This window comes from Orbicella franksi, chromosome 15, assembly GCF_964199315.1.
Source record: "Orbicella franksi chromosome 15, jaOrbFran1.1, whole genome shotgun sequence".
Taxonomy (NCBI): domain Eukaryota; kingdom Metazoa; phylum Cnidaria; class Anthozoa; order Scleractinia; family Merulinidae; genus Orbicella; species Orbicella franksi.
The window spans coordinates 8,247,400-8,261,783 of NC_138159.1; the positions used below are offsets into that span (position 1 = coordinate 8,247,400).

Consider the following 14,384-nt stretch of genomic DNA (forward strand, 5'->3'; position numbering starts at 1 on the left):
TTCTAGCAAAAGACAGTTCAGCCAATGAATTGTAGGCCTACAGTTTCATTTTTGTGGGATCTACTAGCAATTTTGCATGAACGCCGATCAAAAATCGAGAAAATTGCAATTCAGCCCCTTTGAAATTTGCAATGTAACGCAATACGCTAAAATAGGTAAGACCATTTTTGTTGGCTTGAGACAGGACAATCAAAGCCTATTAATGTCTTTTACATTTGAAAAGCTTTAAAAGTAGTATTTAACTTACAAAAAAAATCGCCGACAAGAGTTTAAAAAAAAGCGAAAAAGAAACACCAAACTTTTAAATCGCACTCTTCATCTTCTCGCTGCCCAGTGTCACGCTCGAGCGATTTTTCAAGGGAAACAAATTTGAAACCATTTTTTCACCGTTCAAAATGAGTCAAATTTTAATAACAAGATCTTTGCGAAATCATGCATTAATAAGAGAAGATTGCCCAGTTAACCCGCCGAACGAAGTAAAAAAGGTCCCAATAGTATATACATATTGGAACGATGTTAGGGATTGCAAGCTTTATGCCGTCGCCAGCCAGTAGGAGGCTATCTATTCCCACGAAAAGTTAATGTTGTATCGATAACCAAGCAAACAACGCACTTATCAAAGAAGAATCGAAGTAAGCTGGATGAGTTAAAGACGCCCCGCGCGAGTTCGTTCGTCAATACGGTGGAATTTGTGCCGGCACGCAGTTATGGTCATACCGCTCATACAGTGTAACAAGGATATCAAAAGCCACTAAAAGTCCTTCAGATTTTATCGCATTGAGACATACGTGAAGAATATTTTTGGCGAATGTGTGCGTTTTGAGAAACCGAGAAACTTCTTGGAATCGACAATCCCATTGATTAGGTCAGGAGCCCATGACCGGCTCCTGATTAGGTACAGGTCCAGAAGTTGATTTATGTCACTCAAGGATCTGTGGAAATTACACACACGGCAAATGGAAATTTATTCAAGTCCGTGAATTTACTAGAAGATTCAGAACAGTTCTTCCCTGTGGGCTCAGACGCGCCGGTGACGACTGAAGTCTTTGATGAACAGAGAACCAGAAACTCTCCTCAATGATAAAACTCTCCTCAATGATAACAACACATATTCCTCCTTGACTTGCACCTGCTGGCTTGTACTTTAAAATCAGTCTGACCTGATAAAAAGCAACACGCCAGTCCTTGTGCTAGAAGTTTTCATCATTGAAGGAAGTCGAGGTAATCAAATACTTTAGGAATAATAAATAAATAATTTCCGTAGTTTTAACGGTCACACCCTCAATGACTATCCAGAAGCAAGGTAGTCCTGTTCTGGCCCTCTCCTTGTCACGCAACGTCGAGAGGGAGGGTCCCTCTCTCTCGGCTCTCTCCCGACGTTTCGTGACAGAGAAAGGGCCAGAACTGGACTAGAAGCAAGGAAAAAAAAATTGACGCGCGCAAGAATTTCACCAATGTTGCACACACGCAATTTGCTTAATTACGTTTGGCCACCTTGTTGCAACATCAAACATCTTACAGGATACTTGTGTTTTCGAATTATTTCTTGTTAATTTATTTGAACTGAAAAGCTTGTTAAACCAGGGTCGAAAAAAGGCTCGTCAACTGAATGAGGCAGTAGTTGGTGGTATAAAACGATCCACAAGACTACATGATAAAGCATGATAAAGAGTAGGTAGCACTAATTTTTTCAGAAGTGTAAACCACAACGTAGGTTAAAGATATACCGACATGTCATTGGCTACAAAAATGCTTCATGCTTCAGTGCTAAATAGCAATGAAAACCAACCATGGCGTCACAAATTTGGTTTGTAAACAAGGCAATTTTTATCAGGAGTTTTCTCTCATCCCCACCCCATCGTTATCAATGCAATTCAACTCTTTTCTCTTCCTTTCTCGCCCTGCAAGTTGATCATGAAACTGATACTGACGTCTCTTTTTCCACCCCAATCAATGAGCTGAATGCAAAGGTAGGCTTTTTGTACTGGACGAAGCTTCAAAGGAAAGCAAACTGATAGCTGAATATCGCATAATTTGAAAAAGCGATTGAAGGTTGAGTTCTGGAGAAAGCTCCATCATCTTCTACAGATTTGACGCATCTTCCAAGTCCGTCACGTACTCGCTGCATAGTAGCACCGTGGATTGCAGTGTAAAGCTCTAGTACGCGTTGTTATTTGAGAAAACTGAACAGTGCGTTTTAGCCGTCCCGAATATCCTTGCTCCTGCAGATTTGAATTGCTTCTGGGACGAGTTATCTAAACGCAAAGGGAATCTAAGAGCAACTGGTGGGGAAATACTTTGAAAGCTTCAAACACTCCGTCACTTATCTCGAAGCTGCATAAATTACTTGACCTTCGCCACAGATTGTCATTTCCAAGATTGTAGTATCGGCCAAGTGTATCATGCGTGACACAAAACAGGGAGAGTTAGGGAGCGATTAAGTTTGGTTCTACTCGTGTTTTTTAGCTATTACAGGCAATTTCTAAGTTAAATATTATTTCTAAAGCGTTTCAAACGTTAAAGACATTAATAGGCTTTGATTGTCCTGTCTCAAGCCAACAAAAGATTTTTACCTATTCTAGCGTGTTGCGTTACATTGCAAATTTCAAAGGGGCTGAATTGCAATTTTCTCGATTTTTGATCGGCGTTCATGCAAAATTGCTGGTAGATCCCACAAAAATGAATCCGTAAGCCTAAAATTCATCGACTGAACTGTCTTTCGCTAGAATATCAGACGATTTGAAGCACTACCGGTCAGCTTTTTTCCTCACTGAATTTGCATAACTTTTGAGTTTTGTTTTAATTAGAAAAGTATGTCTACTTAATCGGGGCTCAGTTCGGCCAGAAAACACAAGAAATAAAAACAATCACTATCTCTTGATTAAGGAAGAATCAATGTATACATTTAAAGTTGAGAACGTTTCACAGCGATGTAAACGACTGTGTAGCAAAAAGCTGAAAAGTGTAAAATTTCGGATTACCGCGAAGTGAAATCTAAGCTTTCGGTGCGATAACCGCTTTTCGTGAATTTCTGCCGTTATGTTGGATATTTGAAAAAACTAACTTGATTTCCGTCAGTTACTTACCTAGGCCTTCAAACTGGCAAATTATGAGCAAAATCGATTTTTCGACCGTGGCCACGATTTCTTTGATTTTTAGTGGCAATTACTCTTAATATCATGTTTCCTTGAGATGTCACTTTAGTGTGAAAATATCAGTTTTCGCAGTATTTTAAGTTTTCTTTGAATCATCATGCTTTGTCCTTTTAATGTGGAGTTCCAATTTCACAGTTGCAAACATTTCTGAACTAAAAGGCTATTAAATTCCCCTAAGAGCAGATGACAAACTTGCCTAGTCGACCCTACTTCCTCACATTTTTTGTCATCTTTTGTTTACAACTCTAATCTTTGAACGTAATTTTTACACACAACATTAACCTTAAAATTGACGTTAGGAATGCAAGACTGCTTGTAAGACTTGACATTAATTCTGGAGTATCTGAAGTTTCTTAAAGTTTCTTGTTCAAATACAAATATTCAGTTTTTCCCCCTCGATGAAAATTTGTCGTTAAGTAAATATTAAGAAGCCTACCCCAGACGAATTTAGTTCGGCATGCGCTATTTTTCAGTCTCTAGAAGCGCCGTCGGGTATTGGCAGTTGCAACTTGAGCTTTAAAAATTGGAATTTTCAAATTTACAGCTGTCAATTTCGTATTTAAAAATTTCATTATTAGGCCTACTTAAATCAAGGCAAAGCGCCAGAGATCATTCAGTTCTCCACAGGGAGCTAAGCTGTTGAGAAGTTTTGGACTATCTCGGATGAGCACTTTAAGGGAAGACCTTCAAGGAGAAAATTCTAGCGCGGTAGGGTTTCTTGTTACTAGACTTGTTACATTTCAAATTTACCTTCAATTCCATGCTACCAGTTCTAAGCAAACTGGAAGAAATTGTTAGTTTCTTTCTGAAACTCATTTCCTTTGGTTTCGCAGAATGCAATAAGTCCACATGAAACGTTTTAACAGAGAGCGCTCAAACCGAATCAAATCATTAAAGAACTCCTGTTACTCTCGGCTTCTATGTTAACATTCCGCGGCAGTTTTTCTATCTCGGAGACGCTTTCTTAGGAGGACAGTTTCGTAGCAAAGAAGGGGGAAGAATTTACACTGATTGACATCATTTTTGCAACCTCGAACTATTTTGTCACAAGTATTTATCACTTTTATTGTTAAGGTCTATGTGAACTAGAAAACCAAAACTCCCTACAGTTTATCACTAGAATATTCCAGTCGCCTTTTCACGTGGTATGAAAAAATAGTATCATGCCTGGCCAATTTGATTCAGTTGCTTTACTCCTCTTTCGGAAAGTAGTCGTTTTAAGAGGACAATTTCAAGTCAGTTTAATTTACTTTTAAGAACCAAACATTCTAGCCTGAGTATGGAAAGTGGTTATTTTAGATAGCCAATAGTGATAGCTTATTATTTTATATCTGAATATTTAACTATAAAGCATTGGACGAACATCGACATTATGTCTTTCTGACGACAAATCCGGCAAAAAATCATAATAATTAAATTCCTTGGTGGAAGGTTCGTTGGTTAGATTTTTTAAAGGGGACTCATTGTCACCATTGCACGGAAAGTGATGTTTTTCAAAGGTGTGTTAGTTCATGGCAGTTTTCCATCTACTTTCTTCAATCAGTCTTTTATTAGTTCAAAATCAAACGATAGTTATACCAGCATTACGTAAGAGTGAATTAGGTGGCTATTTGTTCACAAGTTTGTCCAACAAACTCATCACTGCTTTAGTTTGGTCTTGTTGCTGCCTCAACATCAGTTGCTGTGATGCCAAGAGTTGCTGCTGCTGCTGCTGTTGTTGTTGTTCTTGCATCAGCCGCATCATTTCACTTTGCTGTTGCTGAAACTGGCGTCGCTGGTCAATGCTCGCCTGTAGACGTTTTGCATCCAAATCGTGTTGCTCTTTTTTCAGCTTGAGTTCCTCAAGTTTAAGTTCCTGGTCTTTTTCCGCTTTTTTGGACAAGAATAACATGGTCTCGCTGCCACTTCTCCGTTCTCTTTTCTTTACTTTTTCCTGATCATTTTCGCCTGAATGTCTCTTCATCGTCTCCGACACTTTCTCAAGCGCTTTAAGTCTCATATCTGTGGCCTTAGCCTTCTCTTTTTCAGCCTTTCCTTTCACACTTTCGATGTCCTCTTTCATTTCTGCATCAGCTGTTTCTTCGAGCGCCACAGTTTCTTCCACCAAGATTTCAAGTTCTGTGGGTTCGGGCGGCGCGATGCTCGAGCTCCTTTCCTCAGCTCTCAATTTCTTTTTGATTCGGTTAATTAAAATACCCGCATGATCCCTTACGGACCTTTTATCCACAGCAAAGATAGGCTTGGGACACGCATTCAAAGTTTTGGCTATTTTATCCCACATTTCGCTTCTTTGCGACGAACCCTTTCTTGTTTTGTACGGATTCTCGGAAACAACCTCTCTGCATAACAGGACATCGTGCTCGCTTGTCCAGTACATCACATTACTGCGTGGAAAGAAAAAACGATCTGTTTTAGTTTGTTTTCAATAAAGAACATAAACATAAACTTTAAACTCACTTTAATTTTTTAGTTTAACTGGACGGGAAATTGATTCTTCTAATAAACAAAAATTAGCCTTACTTGAGAGTTTTCGACTTTGGTACCAAACTCGGCGGGTCTGCATGTTGTCCATTCATCACAGCGGTAAACAATTGACCTACAGTAAAAGGCAAATTAAAATGTTTTTTTGGTATTTTAAACAATAAATAAAATTTTCATTGACTTAGGAAAACAGCATTGCCTATAAGGTAGAAGAAGTAAGTTGAATTCTGGGTCAAATTCAGCAGAAACTACTCACGTTTTCTGGAAACGCTGCAAGTGCAAACCTCGTGGTCTGAACGTGAGGAAGACGCATTGCAGTTCAGCGCCAAGCATGCGCGGTGAAGCACTTTGTGAGCAAATTACTTCCGGTGACGTTTCAGGCAGCGTCGCGTTCTGGTTCGTAAAGTTCCTACTAACTCGGCCTCTTCGCGGCCTAAAACCTCGAAGCTCGCTTAGTTATAGAGTGTGTGCATTGTCACGCAGTACAAACTACTAGTAAAATCAAAAACCATTCAGTGGATAAAGTCAAGAAATTGTGATACTATAGACGAGAAATAAAGAAGACAGTTCTTCGGGTTTAACGTCTGTGCGTTGTCCCAAAGATGAGATATTCGTCGAAATGTTCCGCGCAAAATGATAGAGCCTAGTATAGAGCAACCATGTTGGAGGACCTCCTATGGTGGCCAGAAAATAGTGTGAACATCTGGAACTTACTTTGGCTATCTAGACAACTGATTATCCGAACCGAACCAAAAAACATTTGCACAAGTACTTCTCCTAAAACTTTAACTCCTAAAATGGCTAAAAATCACGAGAAAAGTGTATATTTTTCGACAAACGCGATCTTAGCTTCATGTGACGCACCGCCATTCAAAATGCGCTGGTTTCCAAACGAAGGACGCTATTGAGCTGGAAAGTTGTAAACAGATATAAATTTAGTACCTCTTATGCCTGATGAGGATAAAACTTTTGGGGGCTCTTTAGTTTTGGATTTGAGAATTTGATGACGTCACGTGAACACACTCTAGACTACCCTGAAACTCATGGGGTCGACAAGTCTAGTCAAAGACAAACAACTTTCTGATCTCGAAGTAAAGCCACAGCGGTGTCTGGTGAAGCCGGACAAAGATAAATATGATATAAGTGATAAGAGACAGCATCACTTGCTACAGTTTTAGTCAAACAGCCAGGCCCGACGTTACAGTGTAGAATAGAAGTAAGCAACATTGTTCACAGAACATTTCAAACTTTGTCCTTCCAGAGAGCTAATATTAATCAAGACAGCTTAAAACACATATTGCAATAGAAATGAGCTAAAACGAAGTACACCTACAGTGGCGGATCCAGATCTTGAGCCAAGGGGGAGCGACGGTTTTGTTTTGCTTGCCCTGCCGCCTTTTCTTCCTTCTGTGATTTCTTCTTTTTTTACCCAAAATAAGGGGGGGGGGGAGGGGGACCCGGGCCTCTCCCCTACATCCGCTACTGACCTAAAGCAAATAGCGAATTATAGTGTATTTCAGAGTCGGTCATTGCTGTGGCACTGGCAAGGCGCTAGCAAATACTTATACAGGTTTTGTTGGACCTCAAGGGTCTTCATTAAGGAGGTTTTATTGAAAGAGTCCAACAGCCAAAAATACACAGAGAAAATAAACAGCTCAGGAAAGCCATGTTGTCATAGGAAGCTGATAGATAAAGAGAAGTTTATCACTCTCTTTTCTTCTTAGTGCAATAGAAGCGAGCAAAAGGGAAAAGTATCAATTGTCATTGGCAATCTTATTCTAATTTTCTAGGCCACAGATGTGTCCCTTCTTTACTAAGAAACACTAATCGCGGAAATTTAACAGTTGGTGAACCCATGTAAATTGACAAACTAAACGAAGCGAACAAGCGAACACACTAAGCTGAGCGAACAAGCGAGTCTTCGAGCGAGTGAGCTAATACGGTATTAAAAACTCGCGAGTAGAAACGATATCAGGCTGTCAACATTTAATAGTTATTCATTTCTTATTCTTAGTTTTCAATCTTTAAAATATTCGTATATTCCATTCATGTTATTCAAACATTTCCTCCTCAAGTTTTGCATCATTGCGTGGCCCAATTATTTATGAACTAAATCCCGCTCTGTGATTGGCTACCCGAGAGGACAAGATGGCGCTATCTTGGCCGCTCGGGATTACCTGGGGCGCTCTCCATTCGACCAAAAATTCCGGTGTGAATAGGTCATATTCGTATTCTCGGTATTGGACTGGAACTAGCTTGCAATGGAGGCTCATGCGGGGATTATCATTAAAAAGAGATAAAAGTCATTTGCATTTGAAGAGACTTCCTGCATTAGCCTCAGTTGCAAGCTAGTTCCAGTCCAATACCGGGAATACGAAACTGGTCTCTTTCCGGAAATGTCCATTGGCGAATGGTGCAGACTCTTCCAGTCTGGAAAACGATAAGCCGCACAGTTTTGTTCGCTTGGAATTTTTCAATGACTTCGAGGTTTAAATCGCAAATATAGAAGGAAACAGATCGCTGGTAAGTCGACTTTTTATAGACCACGGCAGCAAGGACCTTATACAAACCACAACGGCAGCGAAAACGTCGCAACACAAAGGGTTTATATAATGAGTTCTACAATGGTTCTGCACGCGTTATAAATCTTTGTACATTTCCTACCCTAAACTATGCAAAACAAACAAGTACACCACGGGAGCATTATTTTAACAAACCGCTTTCTTGACGAATTTAGCTGTAGCTAGTATTGATCGACATATAAGTGGAAAGGTTCTAAAGTGAAATATTAATCCATTTTCGAATAGGCGTCGCCGTCATCCTTGCTTGAGATGTCCAACTTGCTGTGATCGCGGTCAAAAGAACTAGCGCTGAATAGAAAATTGCGAATTTGCATAATTTCCGAAAAAGAGGACAACCTCGTGAGGCATACTCAAATTTTCTAACATTTTGTCCTGGAAATTTCCGTTCCATTTGATTTTCATCCCGGAATGTCCAGAATTTCCGGTTGAATATTTCGCCTTTCGGAAATTGAAAAATTTCCGGATTTTCTGGGACCTTTCCCTGGAAATTGTCATACCATTTGTCCCCGTTTCGAAAATTTCGGAATTTTTGGTCGAATGGAAATCGCCCCTGCTACGTCCCGCAAGAAAATAGTGTTCTTTACCATATAAATGCTTTATTGACCAAACTTGTTCGTTCAAGATGGCTTGATATTGGCCTCGTTCTTTTTTCTTGTCTTTACCAATATCCAGCCATCTTGACCTCACGCTTGGTCAATAACCCGTATTAAAACGACCATGAAAATGACTTCCCATAAGGGAGCACTCAAATTGCACATCATATGTTTGTCTCTGGGCCAATGAAAATGAAACAGAAAAGGTGCACAGTAGATAAATTGATGGAATATCGCAAAAGTGCGGCGTTTTTAATGCGTGTTTTACGGCGAGTTCAACCATACGGCATCTATTTCCTCACGAAGAACGTAATATTTTAGTTTCTACACGAAAAATCAAACGTTCAATTTTAGGTGTGTTGCAAGGGTAACCTTCCTTCCTTGTAAACAGGCCCTTAAGGTAATGGAGGATCTGCTTTAATTAATTCCGGATAGCAAAGAAAGAAAAGAAAGTCATGCTTTCAAGACTGACTGACGGAACAGCGAAGGTGACCAAGGCTGCTTGAAAGAAAATTGACCAAGCGCAAAAAATAAATTGAGAATAATGGTGGTGACCTTTTTTGCAAACGGACCATGTTAACAATGCACATACAGAAAACTATTAAATAAACAAGTTACAGACTCGTTTCATGTTTCTATTGGTTAGTTTCGGCAAATTTTGAGGCTTATTTTGAGTCGAATTTTCTTTTCGAAGTTGAAGTCTGTGGCAAACTGCATGTACAGAGCAGTCGAGTGCAAAGTAGCATAATGCAGAGTAGCGTAATGTGATTTTTTTTTTTTCCGGATGATAAAACGGTGTCCTCCACAACAATTTAAATAACAAATGACAAATAGAAACGTTCTGCTTCTAGCTATATATAGAAAAACAAACAAATTAATAAGAAAGTTCTGCTTTCTTATGTTGCTATGTGGTTATATAAGGTGCTTTCAAGAGTGGGTTCGTGTTATTCAGATTAGTAGGGCGCAAAGAAGACAGCAAATCGGGTAACATTCAGTTTTGGAGACGGTATGTTTGTCAGTTATAGTGATGACTTGAATAACAGGATGACGAAACGCACAATCGGTGAATCTCGTTCAACTTACAATTTTAGTGTTGAAGCCGAATAGTAACCATTTGCTCCATTGAAGAGTGCGTTAATCCATCACTAAAAGCGAATCGTCCACTTGTAGTAGTGCTCGAGAGCTTGTTGTTCTATTGAGGTGTAAGAAATCCCTGTCAAAACTGTTGTTTGGTCTTTATTTGACAGACTGCCATGGCTCACAGTACTGCGCTGCACATTGCACTGTGCCTGTTGGTTTTTAATTCGTTGTGCCATCAGACATTTGCCGGCTCATTTAAGGAGTGTACTTGGAAGAAAGAGGACGGTAAGGATGAAGGCGTCATAGCGGTGAGCCATTTTCCCGTCATCGCATTTTAACAAAACAACATTTTAACACTCGATTTTCATGTTCAAAAAAACATTCTCTGCAGTTTGAACAGACCTTGTCATTCTCTTGCACTTTTTCATTCATTGATTGAAAAGACAGTCTGGTACGGTGCCTCTTAGATGAAATATAAGTGAATTATTTTAAATTCTAGTATCTTTTAACGATTTTCTTATGTGGTGAGCATTCCCATTAACTTTATGAAGAAGTTTGTTTTCCCACAAAAATACACACTTGCTTTTCAGATCATTTTTAAATGAAGCAGTGCGTTTCTTTATACTACTACGGTGTATAAATATAGTTTTAACACTTAAATTTAAGTGACACTATGGAATTGAGCGTAATATCATCGTATCAGTGTGTGAAAAGCCTAAGTTTGAAAGTTTCATGTATCGATCAAATAGAGACATCAACATTCCCCCGGGTATACCCTGAGAATTTGACAAGAGGATGTACAGGGGGAGAAGTGTGACATCAGTGGTGGACGGGGGGGGGAGGGAGGGGAAGTTGACACCATATGGCAAGGATGGGAAGGGGAATTTGAACAAATTGTCTCGAAACCATATTGAGGCGAGAAGACAGAAAGAGACAATCCAGTTCTTTTGTAAACGTGTTCGCTAGAGATAATAGCCTTCCAAAGGTCTATGCTGTGTTTTAATCACCTTTGTCTTTCATTTATATAGAAAAACAGATCTTAGAACACAGTGGAAATTCACAGTGGATGCCTAGAACTCATTTTTGCCATTATGTCCCGGGTGTAGGGGCATTTGACCGTCTAAGATGGTATTAAGGTGGGGAATTTGCACGCAACGTTTTGCCCAGGGAATGGAAATTTGAACAACCAAAACTTAAAAAGTCCAAATACCCGAGGGGTTGCCGGGGTTTGCTCGGGGGTTTCCTGGGAGGATGTTAAAGTTTTAGATTGACAAAGTGCATTATCTTCTTGAAAAAAAAGTGAAGCCTTGGAGCCGGCTGGCTCATAGCTACCGGAGCTTATCCCGGTTTCTGTAGCATGAAGCGGCTAGAAGTATTTCTACTCCCCCTGGACGTGATGCTAGTCCATCGCAGGTCACTTTCCCGCAGTTTGTTAGGTTTCCCCAACAATTCGCCAGTACCCATTTATACTCTTGGGTGGAGATATGCACTGTGAGAGTTAAGTGTCTTGCCCAAGAACATAGCACAGTGTCCCCGGCCAGGGCTCGAACCCGGACCGCTCGCTCCGGAGTCGAGTGCACTAACCATGAGGCCACCGCGCCTCCTCCATCTTCCTAACCGTATCATAAAATTGTCTCGATCAACAGACATGTGACTTCCACAAGTGTCACGGTAACACTCTCCTGCATGTCTCCTACTCCGGGAATATCAGGATCTCCGGAAGCAGCCAATGCTGCAATCGTTGGTATTTTACGTTCAACGATGCCGAATGCAGCTCCCCCAGTGCTATTGATGCTGCGTTGTACCAGGCTCACGCTGGAGACCTCAACAAACACGAGCACGGCCATATTGAAGGCTACTGCGGCGGCATTCCTGCAGGAAATGTCGCGGTGAAAATTAACGTCGGTGAATGTGTGGGCACTGGCCAGGCGCTGGGAAATGCTTATACAGGCTTTGCTTCCACTTCAAGGATCTTTATTGAAGAGGTTTCACCGTCCGACCAGTAAGACGTGCCCTCACGGAACGTCAAACGAGCTGTGTTTTAGATAATAGTCCAGGAGCGAAAATAGAAGTAAAAAAGAAACAGCTCAGGAAAGCCATGCTGTCAAAGGAAGCGAATAGATTAAGAGAAGTTTATCACCCTCTATTCTTCTTTGTGCAATAAAGGCAAAAGGGAAAAGTAATAATTGTCATTGATGATCTTATTCTTTGTTTCTAGGTCGCAGATGTGTCCCGACTTTTCTGAGAGTGAAACACTAATCGTGGAAATTTGATAAAGCCTAATCGCAGTATTCCAGTTATTAATCATTTTGGGGGTACACCACTTTGTTTCTGAGCCCCCTACTGACTAAACGAGCACACGAGCCAAGTGGCCCATCGGACCGGCGCTTAACCCGGTTTCTGTAGCATGAAGCGACTAGGAGTATTTCTACTTTTTCTCCGCTGAATGGGGTGCTGGTTGATCGCAGGGTTACCCCCAGCATTGAATTCGCTAACCTGCAAACAGGCTCCCGACAAGCTCGCCCCTATCGCTTCGCTCTCCGAATTCTTTAGTTTCGTCCCCGTCCGCTCGCGTTGCTCGCCGAATTTTTTTCCGTCCACGCCGTGAGCCTGTTCGCAGGCTATAAATTCGCCGGTTTCCATTTTGATGCCTGCGTGGAGAGAGGCACTGCGACAGTGAAGTGTCTTGCCCAAGAACACAAAATAATGTCTCCGGTCAGGGCTCAAACCCAGACCGCTCGATCCGGAGTCGCGCGTATTCACCATGAGACCATCACGCCTTCCAATCCTTAAACTAAAAGCAGTTCTTATGTTTTTAAGATTAACACAGTACTCTAACACGTTTTACAAAACGAGTCATTTTATATTAGATTTCAGCAATATAATTAAGAAATATGGGACAATGAAATATGTTCAATTTATAAACTTGTGATCGTAAACCGCGACATGGTATTGTAGTTCTTTTACTCGAAGCTATGTAAACACATAGTCTTGACGTTTCATTCCATTTCGTTGGTTTCACTTTACAAAATTTTAAAGAAATAGCATCGGCGCAGGTGTCATGCCCTGAAGCAAACATGAACGAAAATTCAGGAGAACTGGAACTTTCCAAAACTTTCCCTGTTTCTGCATTACGCAACGCAAATATACGCGCCACTTTCTGTTCCCTTGAAATAACGCGTCCTGCCTCCCAAGGCGTAAAAACGTTACACTTTAAAAGCATTGTCCATACTCAGTTTTTGTCGTCAAATTTTCTGTTGATATCACACGATATGAAAATTTTATATGCTCTAACCTAGCATGAAGCTCCGTCAATTTGCCTTCATCGATAATTAATTACACTAAAACAACTTTGGAGCTGCATGGAAGTAAAAAATGAATTATCAATATGCTTTAAAACGTTTTTGTCTGGACCCTCGGAGATAACATTTTTGTATTGACGACGGCTTTCCAATCTCTTTAGTGAATAAAATTTTCACCACAGCTTGAAAAACACATCAAAAATGCTAATAGATGCTTTGTACATTTCCTACCCAACCTATGCGAAACAAACAAGTACACCACGGGATCATTATTTTAATAAACCGCTTTCTTGACGAATTTAGCTGTACCTGGTATTGATCGACATATTAGTGGAAAGATTCTAAAGTAAAATATTAATCCATTTTCGAATACACGTCGCCGTCATCCTTGCTTGAGATGTCCAACTTGCTGTGATCGCGGTCAAAAGAACTAGCGCTAAAGAGAAAATTGCGAATTTGCATAATTTCCGAAAAAGAGGACAACCTCGTGAGGCATACTCAAATTTTCTAACATTTTGTCCTGGAAATTTCCGTTCCATTTGATTTTCATCCCGGAATTCCAGAATTTCCTTTTGAATGGTTCGCCTTTCGGAAATTGAAAAATTTCCGGATTTTCTAATATCTTACCGTGAAAATTGTCGTACCATTTGTCCCCGTTTCGAAAATTTCGGAATTTTTGGTCGAATGGAAAGCGCCCCTGCTGTGTCCCCCTAGAAAATAATGTTCTTTGCCGTATAAATCCTTTATTGACCAAACGTGTTCGTTCAAGATGACTGGATATTGGCCTCGTTCTTTTTTCTTGTCTTTGCCAATATTCAGCCATCTTGACCTCACGCATGGTCAATAACCCGTATTAAAACGACCACGAAAATGACTTCCCATAAGCGAGCACTCAAATTGCACATCACATGTTTGTCTCTGGGCCAATGAAAATGAAACAAAAAAGGCGCGCAGTAGTTAAATTGATGGAATATTGCAAAAATGCGGCGTTTTTAATGCGTGTTTTTAAACGAGTTCAACCATACGGCATCTATTTCCTCACGAAGAACGTAATATTTTAGTTTCTACACGAAAACTCAAACGTTCAATTTTAGATGTGTTGCTAGGGTAACCCTCCCTCCTTGAAAACAGGCCCTTAAGGTAATGGAGGATCTGCTTTAATTAATTACGGGTGACAAAGAAAGAAAAGAA

At 40.4% G+C, this 14,384-nt stretch overlaps 1 protein-coding gene across 1 annotated transcript; it reads left to right on the forward strand.

The window, feature by feature from the left end:
- Window positions 1-1,122: 1,122 nt before the first annotated feature.
- Window positions 1,123-12,669, forward strand: LOC145470882 (collagen triple helix repeat-containing protein 1-like). Its single transcript, XM_081454764.1, has 3 exons — window positions 1,123-3,863; window positions 10,059-10,199; window positions 11,538-12,669. The coding sequence occupies exons 1-3, from the start codon at window positions 3,819-3,821 to the stop codon at window positions 11,895-11,897; spliced, it is 546 nt and encodes a 181-aa protein (XP_081310890.1). The 5' UTR covers window positions 1,123-3,818; the 3' UTR covers window positions 11,898-12,669.
- The last annotated feature ends 1,715 nt before the right edge of the window (window positions 12,670-14,384 follow it).